The sequence below is a fragment of the Anoplopoma fimbria genome, chromosome 5, assembly GCF_027596085.1.
Source record: "Anoplopoma fimbria isolate UVic2021 breed Golden Eagle Sablefish chromosome 5, Afim_UVic_2022, whole genome shotgun sequence".
Lineage (NCBI taxonomy): Eukaryota > Metazoa > Chordata > Actinopteri > Perciformes > Anoplopomatidae > Anoplopoma > Anoplopoma fimbria.
Genome location: NC_072453.1, coordinates 14,898,705 through 14,916,413, shown reverse-complemented (window position 1 = coordinate 14,916,413; position 17,709 = coordinate 14,898,705). Strand labels below are relative to the sequence as shown.

At 37.9% G+C, this 17,709-nt stretch overlaps 1 protein-coding gene across 1 annotated transcript in view; it reads right to left on the bottom strand.

Moving 5' to 3' along the window:
* The window catches only part of atrnl1b (attractin-like 1b), a 58,745-nt gene that overhangs the window by 6,452 nt on the left and 34,584 nt on the right, over positions 1–17,709 (bottom strand). Inside the window, exons 25-27 of the mRNA XM_054598748.1 lie at positions 15,440–15,501; positions 11,363–11,441; positions 1,359–1,466 (exon numbers count right to left, since the gene is read on the bottom strand). Of these exons, the coding sequence (XP_054454723.1) occupies positions 1,359–1,466; positions 11,363–11,441; positions 15,440–15,501 (249 nt within the window). The remainder of the gene's footprint in view (positions 1–1,358; positions 1,467–11,362; positions 11,442–15,439; positions 15,502–17,709) is intronic.

Sequence of the window (17,709 nt, the reverse complement as noted above, 5' to 3'; positions counted from 1 at the left end):
TCTTTTTTGCAGAAATGGGAGGAACACTTCTGGAATACATTTTTAAATAACATATTGACAAACGCGTTCCACTGACAAGTATGTAATTAACATTTCACTTTAATCTAAGGTAAAAGCAGTGGTCTCTAAAACCACTCGGATTGCGACTGTACCTAACTGTTTTAAAAGTTCAACTCAAAAAGTGCACTCAGAGAGCTAAGAAGCATTGTTTTTCTCCTCTCCTGCTCTTTACATTGCCCTTCACAACACCATAATGCACGCTGAGTACCACTCAGCATCATACATTAATAGCTAATGTAGTGCCTCTTTCCTGGTTGCCACAGTGATTTTATTTCTCTCAGCTGCAGGTGACACGGAGGTGGCTCGGGCGGAGGAAACACTGTTGGTTCTTCGATGTTAATTTGAGGATGTAGCTCCCCATATTGTCCTGAGCTACGCTTTTATCCCATGTGTCATAGAGCCCTAGACTGTGCTCTCGTTTTTTCAGTTTGTATGGGAGGTATTAGCATCCTAGGAATAAAGAATGTGCAAAAGCACGCCAGCACACAGGGTATAAAGAAGAATTAATACAAATTTGAGTGCAAAATTAACCAAACAGAATATTCCCGGTAAATAACCAAGGAGGACAAATAAGGCTCAATTAAAACATGCCCACCGTAGAACAAGTACAATAATAAAATGTTCCGTGATGCTTTTCAAAGTAATGACCATCTTCTTCTTTGCAAGAGGATGAAAACAAGCATGAAATCTTTTTTTTTTGAAGTTTTGAAAAAAATCGATATAAATCATTGTGACATCACTTCACATAAAAGATTTATAACATTGATTGGAAAACGTCAGCAAGTCTGTAGCCCCAATTGCTGAATCCAATTCATATAAAGAAGAGGGACACGGGGAGAAAGGACCATCACTGGCAGATTTCTTATTGATGTGGTTGAGTACATCACAATAAGGTCCAATTATGTGGCACTACTAAACTATTGTATGTATGTCAGTAGAAGCTTTTATAAATCTAAGACTTATTGTATCAGATGCCTGTGCAAAGATGAAAAGACGGGGGTTGTATGGTCAAACTTTTTGGTGCTTGTCAAGACTCCAGCTTGTTTGAGGTAAAAAACATGTGATGGTGGAATTTGCTAACAGGATGTGACAAGAATCAAAATGGAAGAAATCAACAAACTGGCAGTATGAAAGAGTCCAGGAATATGGTTACACTACAACCACCTTTTATTGCACTCACTGGAATATATTTAATAACTGTGTGTGTGTGTGTGTGTGTGTGTGTGTGTGTGTGTGTGTGTGTGTGTGTGTGTGTGTGTGTGTGTGTGTGTGTGTGTGTGTGTGTGTGTTTGACTCACATCAACCATGGGCTGCAGCAGCTCTGTTTCTTCTCCTCTGGTGTCCAGTGCGACCGCAACTGAGGCAAATGGACGACTGGCCATCTGCTGACGCTCTCTCATCAGTTGCTTTAAAATCAAACACAGATGACCGATGAGCTAAACGTAGAACGCACTCTCTTCAAACAACAGATAGATGTTCTAAGGAGTAAGAAATATGCATTGCGGAAATATTAATATATGAATACTTAATAGCACATACATTATATACATTTATTACACCTGATAAATATAAATATAAATCACTCAAACACAATGCATATCTAATTAAGTTGAAAAGACAATTCAATTTCAGCTCTCAATAAAAGAAAATTTAAAAAAACCTACTGAAGTTATCCTGTTACACCGAAACCCTAAGTCACTTCACGTGCTACTCAGTTATTGCTAGAAGTACGTATGTAGAGTATAATCTTTTTGTACCCCACCTTTTTTTGAGGATTTACAGTTGTGTGATCTATAATTTTATAAAATAATATTATATAAGATAAAAACACGTTTTTTGGGAAAATCAAAATTTTCTATCCAGTCAATTCACATAGGTACCAAACTACTGAAAACATTTTGTAATATGATGCAAACTACAGTGATACAACAGAAGTATAAACCATCACTACTACATATACTAGGGATAGGAACTGACTTGAATTGATCTTAACATTCAAAACTGACAATTTTCTAATTATCAATCTATATTCATTGATTTGATTAAGCAGCCTAGAATTTAATATTAACTGTGATTATTATTCTACATAAAGTATACATAACATAGCAATGACTCTCGCTGCGCAGAAACGCTGTGTTTAGGTTACTACCTAAGAGTGTCAGTTTTTCTGTTGCTTAGACTGAACAGAAAATAGCCCCACAAATCAATATTGTAAAACAACTAGCGCCATACTTGCATCAGCAACACAGTGTCTGATCAATATCTAAACAGGCTACCATTTTAGCACCAAGGACATCACTGATTGATATTGGATTTGTGATGAGCTTAAGCGTGCTGTATTAGGATCTAATTGTACTTCAGATTACTAAGCACATCAAGCAGTCGTGATGATCGGCCTTATGACCTGCCCCTCCTTTGCACTTTATTTTTTTCAAAAAGGCTCTATGTGCGCACCAGCATCTATACATTGTAATACAAAAAGTAATACGAATGCATTTTATATCGTACATACGTTAATAAAATTCAATAATTTGCTGGATGTTCTGGGTTCTGTGAATCACTTAAGGGAGTTGTACGTACGAATGTAAATAGACACGGCAAACACAAAACGGTTAGCAACTGTAATTAAACATGGCAAAAATGTCAAGCTTTTGATATCGCTAGGAGCTGAGGTGGTTATCACGCGCCTGCAATTACAATAATATCTTAGAGTTTTTTTAAGCATCTCCAAAACCAAAAACACAAGAGCAAAAGTAAGGCAAAGTAAGGAATTAATGAATTAATTGGCGGCTGTGGCACATGAGGTAGAGCGCTTGTCCCGTAACCACAAGGTTGGTGGTTCAAACCCCTCTACCGGCAACATGCCGAGGTGTCCTTGAGCAAGACACCTCACCCCAAGTTGCTCCGCGGGCGCTTCATTGCAGCCCACTGCTCCTCCGGGATGGGTTAAATGCAGAGAAATAATTTCCCCATTGTGGGACTAATAAAGGCTTAATTATTATTATTATTATTATAACAGTGTTTATCTTCTGAAACATAAGCTGCAAACGTTAGCATGCCATCCACCCAGCGTTACTTCAAAAGGCCAAGGAGCATTTCTACTAGCTAACATTTGTTTTCATCATTCTTGTAATACGAGGACTAACTACCTCAAGCGTCTTTCTTTCAGCGTGATATCATGTGTCATGGAGTGCCTATTTAAGACACCTTTTATAGGGGTCTCATTTTTAAAACGTGTCAGGTGGAGACTTTAAAAAGTCAGCCAGAGACAGTTTCCTCAGGTGAGATGGAGCTAATGATAGCTTAAGAAGCTAGCTAGCAACAGCTGATACAATCTGCCGGTGACAGTTGTCGTTTCAGCAGACATAGTGATGGTCATCAGCTCGAAATGAGAAGCCTGCTTTTATCTCCTGATGTCGAAGATATCATGTTGGTAAATCCACCAACTGTTATCACTGTAAACTGCATGTGCGCCAAACGATAGCGGAACGCTTGAGAGGCATAGCAACAGTAACTAAGGGAGTGCAGCAAGGCGAACGGTCAATTGGCCAGAAAACATCGATGAGGCCTCGGTAAAAATAAGATAAAAATGGTACAATAGTAGGAAGTAACCCTTCAGCTCATCCTTCAAAAGAAGAAGTACACTCATCAATAATCTAATATTATCCCTCTAATACAACTGAGTGTCTGTTTGGGTCAACGGAATTAGATTGTGGAGCTTTCTCATGGTCTCAATCCTGAATAGGAATTTGTCCTTGGTGTAGTAATGAACCCTGATATTCTTGTGTCCAGACCACCCCCCCCCCGCTCACTCTGAATTGAATTAAGTATTCATTAGTCTGGCTATTAATTGGCAAAATTAAGATGAGGTCTGGAGAGGTTGATAGCATTGTACAAGCGAACAAGTGTGTGTCTGTGGGGGCGACTCTGCAGAAGACGCTTTGAATTAACATCTTTAGGAATCAACGATTCCATGTATAAGACAGGTTCAGAAAAAATAAATTGTAAGTCGGAGTACCGTTTTCATTCTTTCAAATACTGTTGTTCTGTTGAGGGTGTACACAGGAAAACATTCACATGGATGGAAATGGAGGTATTCAATTAAAAACCCTGATTAGATATTTGAGAGCCAGCAGTGACTCATTACTAGTACGTGCTCAAGCAGTTCAAAACAACAGATCAAAACAGCATGTTCTCAAATAACGCTGATATTTAAAAAACCTTTTAAATAAATGCCCTCCAACCCGTCTGGAACACGTTTGAATGGCAAACAACAATGCAACTAAATGTATTTCATTTCCATGTTCTCCTTTATGTTCAACTGTAATAATTAACATTGTCAACACATTGTAACATGACAATAATAACATGACAATAAAAACCTGTGCAATACATTACACATTACACTGTGCAATAATAGTTGAAAAAGTTAGGTTTTTTTTCTGTCTGTAAATATAATATTTCAGTTATTGTTGTTTTTTCTACTGTTTTTTTTTTTTATTGCTTATTTATAATACTTGTTTTATTTTATTTTTTATTTTTCATTTTTTATCTTGTCTTCTTCTACTATGTCTCTTGTGTGCACTTTACTCTACGCTGCTGTAAGCCTGCTGGGACTAATAAAGGATTATCTTATCTTATCTTAACATGTTATAGCTGCTGTCTACAGATTTTTATGTTATGTTAAATAGTGTAAAACAAACAACAACAACAAGTGTTTATTATACGTCACATATCAGCTTGGCCATCTGCATACCATATATGGAACATATATTGTTGTGTTACATATTTGTCATGTCTTTCAACTCTCTTCTATCAAATAAAAGCAACAAAAATGCAAAATGGTTAAAAACGACAAATACAGTCGTTGTGTTTTAAATATATTCTATGCATCATAAATATTGCATTATTTGTGTCGCTGCATCCCATGTTGAACGCTCAAACATTCCTTTACAGACAAGTTGTACAGACTCACTGATGGAGAGAGAGTGAGAGGAAAGTTGAGGTCATTTCTATGTAAGAACTGTTTGTTGAATCACTCTGAAAACATTTCCCAGAGGGGGCAAAGCTGAGAAAAAAACAACAGCCATATGAAATTGAGATTGATCACCTGATTGATTTTCCTTCTTGTGGCTCAGATTTTTAAACTTTAAATCTGAGGGGCCGATGTTATATTGCTGTACATCTCTACTATTAAACATCAAAACCGATAGATTTGAGCTGCTGGGCCACCGAAGGTCAAAATGAAAAACTTTGCCCTTTTCGAAAAGATAAAAAGCAGGATTGAGGGCCCGGCGGGGTTGTTGCAAAACAAGAAAACAGCTCAGGGCTTAATATGGTCGCCACCACAAGAGCTTCAAATCCAACAACATTCATCCTAAATGTCAGATAGCAGTAATGTTATTTATCATGTTGCAGAATTCATTTAAAGCAACAAAGCGTAAGAGGAGAGCAGAAGCTAAGTCTGCTCTGTGTCCAGCACAGGCGTCAAAAAATGTGCTGGGTGGGAATACAATCATTAAAAAGGGCCAGAACAATACCGGGGAGATTCTGGTAATGAATACTAAGTTAACTCTGCAAAAGCAAGTAAAGGTTTGTGCAATGACGGACAGATTTTGTCGGGAATACAAGCTGGAGCCATTCACGGTTGTGATAAGGGTGGGCATGCAGTGCATTGCTATGCAACGTGATTAACTTTGCAAGTGGGTGCACGAATTATCTGTCCTGTGAATACAGAATTTTGTTCCCTTCATTTGATTCCATAAAGGGGAGAGTGTCATCCCGTCTTTGAGCATATTCGACTCCCTAAGCAGGTCACTTTGTCCTTTTTAAAGATCACTGGCTGTGCACACAGACCCTGCAGAATTAAAAAAAAATCAAAACATAACAAAATGGAAAATAGAATTAAAATAAATGCTTTAACAATCTACACACCCACTGGGATTAATGGACTTCAATTAATGAATATATCCTGTATAGTAGACTGCAGCTGCATAACACACTGATATGATTCTGGTGTGGTTGAGTGCTTTTGTGTAGGCGGAAGTACAAAGAACTCATTAGGAATGGGAATAATATGTATTGTTGTGGTAATAAGATACGTAATAAGGTTGAATTCTTATAAAATATTCATTTAATGTTACCTTGTCGTATTTATATAATTCAGTTTTACTCATTAGTGTAACTGCTTTTGAGCTTCCAAGGATATGCTACATCCTAAATCAAACTCCTAATCACAGGTACGCTCAACTTTAGAGGAAATTATTAGAGTGCAGCGTTAAACTGAACAAGGGACAATCAAGGTGACCAGGAGCTTAAGAGGGGGATAATCTTATTATAGCAATCGATGGCTGCTGATTGAGCCATTCAAGGGAAGAGCAGAACATGAGACAGCAGTCTGCAGACTGACGTGAGGATTATGTGGTTAGTAATGTGTTGCTCTCAGTTTTATCTATGCAAGCATATAGAACATCAGATAAGTGGTCTTAATCCAAATGGGTTGTTTACAGTAGTCATTTTAAAGTAAAGGCGCACGCTGTCAGCATATAATAAAAAGTGTATTTTACAGAATAAGTGCATCCAGTACAAATTCAGCTCTGAATGACAAAAAGGCTAGCAGGGGTGTCAGCGCAGAGGACAAATAAAACAACTATATGGTTTTCCGGCAAAAAAGGGAAACCTGGCTCAAATGGACTGCAGTGCAACTTTATCTGCAAATCAAATACGTGCAACCAGACATTCATACTGGAATACCTTGTAACGTGGGCGATGTATTTCTGTATTTCTGCTGCATCACGGTTGTCGCGACAAAAGACAAAAATGATTGTCTCCATGAACCATTAAACTTGAAAAAGAGTGGGATCATTCATCCTCTGGATACCATAAAGGTATGTCTAAGATCTAATGCCAATCCATCCAATAGTTATTGATAATTTAGTCTGAATCAAAAAGGGGTGGCCTGACTGACCGACAGTGTCATCCCCAAATGCATGCTGCAAACATTGCTAAATAAATTACAGAAGATAATGGGACCTAAACTACTTCAGTGATACACCATTATGGACAGCATAGTCCTTGCTCTTAGCCTTAACGTCCATCACTATCTTGTCATCAGCCGACACAACAGGAAGTTGTAAGCCATCAGTTACAAACTGGAATGACCAACGTCATGGCCGGGACCACTTTTATGGGCTGAGGATGGCTTTACATAAACAGATGATAATTAGTTCCCGAAGCATCAAGTAAATGGAATGCTTAAACATGCTGGTGAAAAAAAAAAAAGGGAAAAAAAAGGTCCTATTTATGGAAGCCGCTGTTCAATAATAGTTTTGAGTGCTTTTAGAGTGCGGGTAAAACATCACCGCTCAGCACGGCGGCCCGTACGTATGTAGCGTGTGTGTGTGTGTGTGTGTGTGTGTGTGTATGAAGTGTGTATCGGCACGTCTGTATGCGTGTGTGTGTGAGAGAGATAAGGAGAGAGGCGCCGCATTAGATACATCCGTGTGTTTGTGTGTAAATCATCTTCCGTGTTGCAGTCTTGTGAAATGTCAGCGCCCCCTCCCTCCCGTTCCCCCCACAGGTAGCTTCAAAGAGGTCAGCGCTCCTCGTCCTCCGTGGCATTTACAGCTGTTTGTCGTTTCATCCTTTGTCCCCCACACCCCCACTCACGACCCAAGTCTGGTCACCTCTCCTCATCTAAAAATTATACAATTACAACAGCTGCACCTTTGGAACAAGTCCTTTCATCTCCTGCCAGAAAAAGAAAACCTTTATCGTATTAGTCCATTAGTGTGGTGAAAGATCAGCTTTGTTAAGAGTAAGTTTCTACAAGGAATGAAACATTTTAGGTCTCTGAGAGGCTGTTTATGGTAATTATTCTGACTTCCAAAATTACAGACAGACACTTCCAACTTGGTTATGTACAAAAACTCGAATGTGTTTCTAGTAAAAAATCCCCAAACACTCGGTTATGAAAAACGGTTTCATATAAACACATTGCTTTTTACATCGAGCACAAACCAGAAGTACTAACACAGATTTCACACCAGGAAGCCAATAACAAACATTCAGAAGTTCACTCAGTATCAGACATCCATATGTCACTGGGCTGGATCAGTGACTAGTCATTTGCTCTTCCGTCTCTAGAGGCCTCATTAAGACTCGTTTATTCCACATCCTTATGTTAAATGGGGACTTGTGAGCATTAGAGGGCTTCCGGAACCAAATCCTTCCTATATTTGGACAAGCTTCGTAAGTGCATGGGCTGTTTAAAAGCTCTTTCAAATAAACTGGACACATCGCTCAGTGAAGAGCCAATCAGGTCACCCAATGGATAAGATAGGCGGGGACAAATCAGTTATCTAATATCCTTCAACACTTGGTACTGTCTCAACACAAGTGAGTTATCACAAGTTCCACTAAAACTCTTTATTAGTACTCTATTTGACAGAATGCTGTATGCAACCTAAAACACTTACTATTTCAACCACCGTTGTAAATGATTCATTATGACTTCCATCACGTATAATTATTTTTGTTTGAATGCTGGATAATTTGAGGCAGTTAAGCTGCTGAAAATACTCCAAAAACATAAAAGAACACTCCACTAACATAGTGTTCCACTCCTTGAACTTTGTGTGATTCACATTGGACAGCAAAGAAAAATATCAAAAGCAATGCAGCACAACCAGAGATATTGTCTTTTATATTCCACTCATTCTTCTTCCCTCTGAAAACCTGGTGCCTACATTACCCACAAGGCCAACGCAAAAGTAGGCAACAGCAGCTTGTAAAACATGATGATGAGATAAATGATAAAAATCTAATAAACTGCAATTGTAAAGAAAAAAGACAAGTAATAATAAATATCAAATGTATGTAGGTCCATATGTGAAAGCAAAATCATGGCAATGATCTCTGTATATTATTTAGTCTAAATATAACTATGGCTCTTTACCTTTGAAGTGACTTCCTTTACATTTAGGTTATTACATCATCAATCAGTTCAGAACAACTGCAGTTAAGGTTCTGTTAACATCTTGCATCCAGTGTGCACTTTGAAAAAACAAACCCCAAAGCGAAGAGAGTCCTTTTTGGATCACATAGATGGATTTGCCTGTAATTGTCCTTTGAGCAGCCAATACTAAAGGACAGAAGATCTTCTTTTCTCTGTACTATTTTAAAGAGTGATTGATTATGTCTGCACCTGTCAGACACTGATAATAGATTTTATCAAACAAAAGGGAGAAAAGGATCCAAGTTGGAGGCAGTTCACAGGAGTGTTTCAAAGCTGAAACATTTGTATTTTTAGTTATAAGAAAAATAAATTGTATTCTAAAAATGCTTAACTTTGCTGGGATCCTGAATAGTTACGTGTTTATCAGTACGAATGGTGGTTGATTGGAGGCCTGGATCGACATGAAAAGCTTCCATAGACTGCAGTACGAGTCGTGCAGACTTAAAAGCAGTTCTTCAGTCATTTGACCTTGTAGCTACAAAAAACATTTTCAGACAAGTTCTTACATAAGTGATGCACTGGACGTCCCATTTTTCTACATAAAACCTATTAACTCTGACAGCATTAAGAATAGACCTTTACTTAACCAGCAATGATAATAATCAAAAATGATTCAACCCATTTAGCCATTATAGAAATGTGGATGAAAAATAACGCCACCTGAGAAGCTGTTAAAGACTACGTGCAAAGCTAAGTAGCCATAACAGCACTGAAGAACACCCTTGAGGCTTTTACAGCTTTCAGGAAAAGGTGACCAACACACAGCTTCTCTTCAAAAGTAGGCCATCTGAAAATGCCACGAGGAACCTAAAGGTATGGTTATTTTCAGGTTCATGAAGCCACGTAGTAGAAACCTTTTGTGTCAAAAAGGTTTCACTGCATAAGTGATCGAAACTACATATCTTTAGCTTCTCGGATCTCAGGTTGTAGCTACAGGTCTTCAGCATTTATTCCATTCAAACCTGGATTAATGTTGCATTTGCAGCAAACGATGGCTGGTAACAAATCCCAACGTAATCCCAGAGGATTTACATTTTTTGGATGGATTCATATTAAGAAATAAAAAGAAAAAAATACACGGCAACAACTTTGACTGAGCTTTACACTAGAATTGACAGGCTGCAGGGAATGTGCACTCAAATGCAGTGCATTATTACACAGCGGATGCCTACTGTATATTAAAATGTGTAATCCATTAATTCATAGGTACAAACTGATCTGTCATCAGCAAGCAAATCTTTGAGGCCTTCTTTCTGAATAAAAAGTATTTTATTGCTCCGTTGACAAAACTTTTCTATCACCTGAAATTAAGAGATGAGTGATTTTTTTTTTATTTATTTAACTATTTATCTATTTTCATGTGGCAGCTGAAGGGCAGTGACAAAACAGATGACGAGAATGCCAAGAGCAGACAGGAAAAGTGAGCAGAATTTCAATGACGTGAGCCCATCTGCCTGCATTAATTTTTATTGACTTTAATTCTTTGGATAGGCATGATTCGGAGTCACGGTAGCTATCACTCTTGTTTATTTTCATATATCAATTAGAGGATATAAAATTGGGATCTTATGATTATCAATGTCAACCCCAAAGGGGGAATAAATTGTGGGAGCTTTATTAGCAGACTGCAGGTTCATAAGGCTGGATGTGCACCAAATAAAAAACTCCCTGCTATTGAGTATCAAACAGCATCTAGGAGAACATGGGGTTCAGTCTGAAGAGATGGAAATGATGGACGCTCCTACAGAAACCAGGAAGCACCCAATGCAGTTTGGGTTCATGGGAATGAGGTGAATTTATATGCATTTGCTCTCTTCCTCAATTTCCTGCACCACATTCTTCTTACTCTCTTCTTATTTATTTCTGCTGCCAGTCATCTCATCTTTCACCCCTTTTCATGCCCATCTTTTCTCAACTCTATCTTTCATACCAACACTGAATATTAATCATTAGTTCCATCCCCTTTTCCCTATAAGTCACTGTATCTCTACTTGCTTCTATCAAACACTCACTCCACTAGTCAGCTAAACTTAAATACACCTTTTATTTTAATTATCATTTTTTTTACTTTAACCATGTTTTTCATGAGAAAATAATTAATCAAAAACTGGGACGCCGAAGCAATTCTTAGATACTGATCTTCTCTGAACGATTTGCATCGATGTTTATGGGATAAAGCTGTTTTGAAGTAACTACTTTCTACAGGATGAACTGGATATTATTTAAATATATCCACGTGTCTCAGGTGTACGTCGCGCGTCAACAGAAAGTGTTTTATGGACTTACTTCTCTCCGCCTTGACGCCCAGCAGGTCTGTTTGATCTTCCACACCACTGCAGCCACCAGGAGTAGTGATAGAAAACAACTGGAGTGAAAGAGAGGAAACAATGTCAAGCAAGATGAAAACAGCTGTCACTGAGAAAGTTCACACACATTTTCTTTGCATACAAAGAGATGACGACCCTCTGGTATTTAAAGCTTTTTTTGTTTCGTTTAGATATTGAATATAAACGTGCAGCTTAACCCAGGACAGGTTCATGTTGAAATGTAAGAATCCCCATCTTTACATTATATGCTCGTTTCAAAAGTTCAGGTTCTACATATTCTAAAATACTCTACAAAGCTTTTATTTTTGTATTTAAATGTCTTTTTTTTTTGTGTTTCCTTGATATATTAAAATAATTACAATATTACTGGCTGAACCAGTGTAAACCTAAACATTCAAAGTTTCCCTTTAAACTTAAAAAAAAAAGACAAAACAGAGGAGATGATTCGAAGCACATTCATGGGTATTTTGGACGATTACTTCAATTAATAACCCAAGAGTAAAATCATTAGTCAAGGGAAATTCAACAAGGTCCGAGCGCTACTTGGATATATAAATATGACTGATTGAGAGCTTCCACTTCATTATCCTGATGACAGATGAGAGTGTTAAGATTATTATGTGCTCAAGAGACATTCTGCACTTCCTAAGAGCTTTTTTGAAGCAAGATGTCGCAAACTGGGCACTTTGGTACAAATATATATGGCCAAATATAGAAAAAATACTTTAAATGCAACTGATCATTTACAAGCATGTCGTCATCTCCCTCTAAATATTCTCTGCTTGCTGAATTAGACTTGAACACGACCCTGTTCCTGACGGCCAAGAACAATGAATCACATTTGGATTTGAAACCCATACTGTAATATGACCAATGAGCCCATGTCTCCGGGGACATGCAACATTTCTAAAAATGGGCGGCCTGGTCCACTAAGCACATTTCACCAGAGACACTCCACTAGCTCTGATTTCACGGACCCGTTTCTTTGATATTTTAACTTGAGCGGGCTTTCAATTTGCCGGCCACACCTGCTGGATTCTTAGGTCAGGATCTTTGAAGGAGGTGATAACGTCTGTGGGAAACGTGATAACACTTTGAAAAATACAGCCTCTCGAATAAAGCAAAGAGGGGGTTACCAAGCTAAAGGAAAAAAAGAAGAAGAAGAAGAAGAAGAAGGGAAGTGGGATTAAAGTGTTGAGTGACGGGAAACTCTGTGCTTCAAACATCTCGCCATTGCACGTAGAGTGTATTTTAAAAAAGGTGCACAAGCTGGGAACCCTTTCATTCTTTTCAAAATACTTGCACCATATTAGAAACCTTTGAAGATAACGGTGATTGAAGGGGGGTGTTGTGGGGGCTTCAATGACATTTACATGCTGTGGAAGTGACAAAAATCCCTAGACAGATGTTTGGCTTTCATCCTCACTATTTTAGACAGCAAAGAAGCTTAAATCCCCTTTTGCTTCTCCTTCTGCTGTTAATAAAAGGAGTGAAATCATTCATGTTCGAACGCCTCGAGGTAGTAACGGACAAATATATAATTCTTTACACAAGGAAGCACTCAAGTTTTCAACAAGTAGTTATGATATGGGATAGGTTGATTTGTAAATCTAGTAGCAGCAGATGTGAACTGTCACTCAGCAAAAGGAGGAAAGCAAGATATTAGGAAGCTGTCGCACTTCATAAGTTAACTGTTGATTCATTAATCTCAGACAAATCCCATTGCTCTTTAAAACATCTTAGTCAACAGCCAAATGTCTCCTTTTTTGACGTCTCACAATGCGTAACTAAAGAAAATTGTCATTTGACCAACAGGAAACTGGACCAAATGCTCATCTCTGTTACAGCAAGGCTACAGTTACCACAAGGGAAGGCGATCAATAATATATATAGCTGCTGTCTACTGGCTGCTAAAACATGATCCAAGGTGCTTTAAAAAAAAAAAAATCTTAAAAATGATTAAAAAAATCCTTTCTTGGAGTATTAAAAATATAAGTAAAATTGTGAAACATAAACCTAACCTTTAAAAGGCATATAAACATTACATACATTAAGTTTTGTTTATTGTCATTTGACCTTACCCATTTTATTTATGAAGTTCAGTGATAAATAAATAACGAGTGCATGCGTGCCTCTTAAAAAGTCTACTGCGTGCACATATATCGGTAAACACATAGCAACACTAATATTTATGTGTATACACTAAGATATATTCTGTATATAAACATACAGATGTGACTGGAATGACTCTGGTTCATTAGTATAAATTAGACCCTGGGGCTCCTCTGCAAGTACAGTGCAACATCCAATTAGCCTGTTTCTACAGCATCTTATCAGAACGCATGAAAACAGTCAGATTCTAATTATATTACAACTTCGCAGTGCTGTGCAAGTAAATGGTGTTCATGAAGTCAATAAGATGAAGAAGCAATGAGGAAAAGGAGGATAAAAAAAAATACTCCTGAACGGCTCGCAGTGGAAAAAAGGTGAGGCGATGTTTGAATAAACTCAGAGGAGAAAAACAACAGGAGGAGGAAAAATAACGCTTGTTCCCAGTCATGGCGTCATTTCTTCACCCTCTATCTCTCATACAAGGAGGTCGAGAAACCCTGTGGGGTGATATGACATTTTTGTCATCAGGCTGATTATGTTTCCCGCAGGTTCATCCCCTCCAAACCGCCCTCACACGCGCACGCACACACACACACACACACACACACACACACACACACACACACACACACACACACACACAACTGTTTGCGAATGCGTCAGGGCATTTCACTTTTTCCTATGTTTATGGGTCAGTGAGAGCAAGGATGCAGAAAAGACTCAAGAGCATTAGTATAACCTGCATAACAATGGGAAAAATAAAGGAAGGAAACAAAAAATACAATGCATACTGATGGAAAGTGAGCTTGGCAAACAGGAATAGCTATGTGATATGTACTGGATGGCTGGGGGAGATTTCTATTGGATTAAGAAAGCAAGTTTAAATACACTAATATAAACCATGTTCATTTGTTTCTTTAAAAAAGACCCAAACTGTTTTTGTTGATGTTGCTATGCCCCGATTGTGACCCTTCTTAAACATGGTTTCCTCTGCAAATGATACAAGTAGCTGTCAGACACATTTTAAGATAAAATAAGCTCCGTCCTTCTCCCCTTTCCTTCCAACAATTCCTGAATTTGGCTGTTCAACTGTAATTCGATCGGATGGAGGCAGAAGATAACTGATAGTGTGACAGCTTTTCTGGAAAGTTATTGTGGGCTGGGCAGTGATGGGCAGGTGCCTTGGGCAAAGGCTGTCTTATATTCCCACCTTGACAGCTACACAGATAATATGTTCGTCCATCGGTCTACTGTGGGAAGCACACCAATACTGCACCATTGTCAGTAACTATCAGTGTTAGGTGTGAAAATAACCGTCCCCACCAATGACACTGATCTAATGATTGAAACCAACTTAACCTCCACTGATTTAACAGATCTGGTACGATTATAGGAACCAAAACGTCGTGAAGGAACCCCTTTGAGAGCTGCGTCAAAGTTTTTTTTCAAATGCCAATATTTAACTTGAAGCATACATTTTCCAATTATCCTCACATCCTCTCAATGTATTCAGACTTTGCTGTGCTTTTGAGAGAACTCAATTGACTCATTTCAAACATTTCAATGAGAAAAATATTTCTATCACAGCTCTCAGGCTGAAAAAATCATTAAGAGCCCCTCATATCTTGATGGCCAATGCCTTCTCCTTAGATGGCACTCTACAGAGCAATATGCACCGATTTAAATGGTAACCGGCTGCGTCATTCGCCACTTGGGGAAAAAGAAAAAAATCACTGGCTTTGAAGACGCAAGAAGCATTTACATGTAATCGGTTACCAGAACAGGCTCAAGTAAATCAATAAGCCCCGAGAAAATGAAGAGGTGGTGGATCAACTTCTGGATGATGCTCCTTGTCTGATGAGGAGCTAAAACAAATGACAGAGTGTGTGAATTTAAAACGAGTGCATATTTTTTTGTCACTTACCTGAAAAACGTCACAAAGAACTGGACAAGATCCATGATACTGTTGTGTTGGGAGAAGGCAATCTGTGTGAGAGGAAGACAAGAACGAGAAATTACAAAAATTCGGACAAATACCAGGGCAGTTATATCAAAATTAGTTAAAAAAATCAGTTATTTAAAAACAACTAAGCCGCGTTGATGGACACAATGAACAATTTCGACCTTTTTGTACTTAACTTGAGTATTTCTATTTTGTGTTTGAGACGTCTACTACACTACATCTCAGAGTTTAATATCATTCTTTTACACCATAACTGTAGATTATTAATACAAATTAGCATCAATAAAAACAGTATAACAATTTAAATTAAATGAGCTCCTTCTTTACCAGCGGCAACATTAAAGAGATAAACACATTAATGCATGAATAATCAATATGCAATAACATAACATTATTCTGAGATAGGAAATTCTGCAAAATGAGAACTTGGTACTTAAGGTATATTTTGACGACAATACTTTTGAAATTGCACTTTAGAAAAATGTTCAAATATTTTCCTGCCAACATGAAATACAACATACTGATGGTAAAAGAGACTTTTGCAGCATTATCAGAAGCTTTTTACTTATAATCTGTTGATAAAAGTTATCTAATTCTATACAGGAAACACCTAATTAAGTTATCCCACTTTATCCGTGACATCGTGTAGATATGGTGTTGACAGTTTAAAGTCTGCAATAAGAGCAGAATGGACCATCTAAAGGTCACTGACGGGGTTTTGTGTGTAATAGCTTCTGCTTGTGGTAAAAAAAAAGAAAGCTTTATGTTTGTAGACAACTGCTTTCCTTCAATTGGTCAGACATTTTTGCATTGATACATTTTAAGGAGTTAATTTAGATACGTCTTACATAATGTATGCAGAGCCAACAACAGTCCTTTACAGTGGAGGATTTTGGACTTTATTCTATGGAGTCTGATTTAAATGTTTCACATGTGGTCCTAACTCTTCTCCGTTTTTCTTTAATGACTTGAGGACAAAGAAAATACTGACTTATTCAGATTTTTTTATGATTCTGTTCCAGCATTTTCTTCTATTGAGTAAAGGGATAAAACAACCCATCTGCTTCTACAGCTGATTAGTGTATTTATGTCAGCAGCATTGCCAGTGGATATTGTATCAGAAATATATTTTGCCTTCATTAAAAAAAAAAGGGATTACACACAGTCCTGGCAGCTACATCACATCTGATAGGCCTGATCATAGTGACACGTCATTATCTACTGTAGATCCGTTGAAAGCATTTTGCCCTCAAAGCACCAACACGACGTCATCTGCAGCAGCAGCAGCACGGAGGGTTGGGTAATAGGTCACAGATTGTGCTTTTAGAGGTGGATTGTTTGCGTCATGTTTGAGGTTTTGGATGCGGATGAGGCAGAAATAAAAAAAAATAAAAAATGTTTATTCATTTCTATATATACTGTATATATATGCCAGGCTATTAAGTTGAATATTTGGCTTTAGCAGCAGATGTATTTAAGGTTATGTAGCCAGACGGAGTGTTCAATGGACTGATGTTCTTTATAGATTACTACATCAGCTTTGCAAACATCTCCCACCCCACACTTTTTAAAGTAGAAAATAAGAATCACTGATCTGAAATGAGATGCTCACTGACATGGATGACATGAATCAAAAGGACACATTATACAGATATTTTGCTGGCTTTTAAAGTGAGCAGGACAGGTCTATTTAGTGCTTGCAACCCTGCTTTTCACATAATATGAGGTCAAAGCAATACATTTGGGGTTAATTTAATTTCAATTCATCTATCCGAGTCGATCAATGGCATCATTTGAGAATGTACTTCCATTACAAGTGGACTTTTATAACACTGAACAGTAACAATTGGGTAACTATTATTCTAACGCAGAATGATGTCATGGAAAAATCTTAGCTCAAGACCTCCCTTTCCGATCTTTACACACATTTAAATGCTTATGTTTGAGCAAAGACCTTAAACACAAAATTCATAAGTACATTCTCAAATTCTGCTTTATCTCATCCAAGTCTACGCTCTCACCTCTGCATCATAAAGGCAAGCAAAGGAAAGGGAGACCTTATCCTGTTACAAAAGCTATTAGCTTTAACAGCTCAGGCCAGTCCATAATAAATAAGTGACTGCTGGCCAGGAAATCTAATAGAAAACTATTACTGGGCCACCTCCACAGATGGACTGACCCCAAAGATACCATTGCCGTACCGTGGTCCAATCATCTACCTTGTGAAAGAG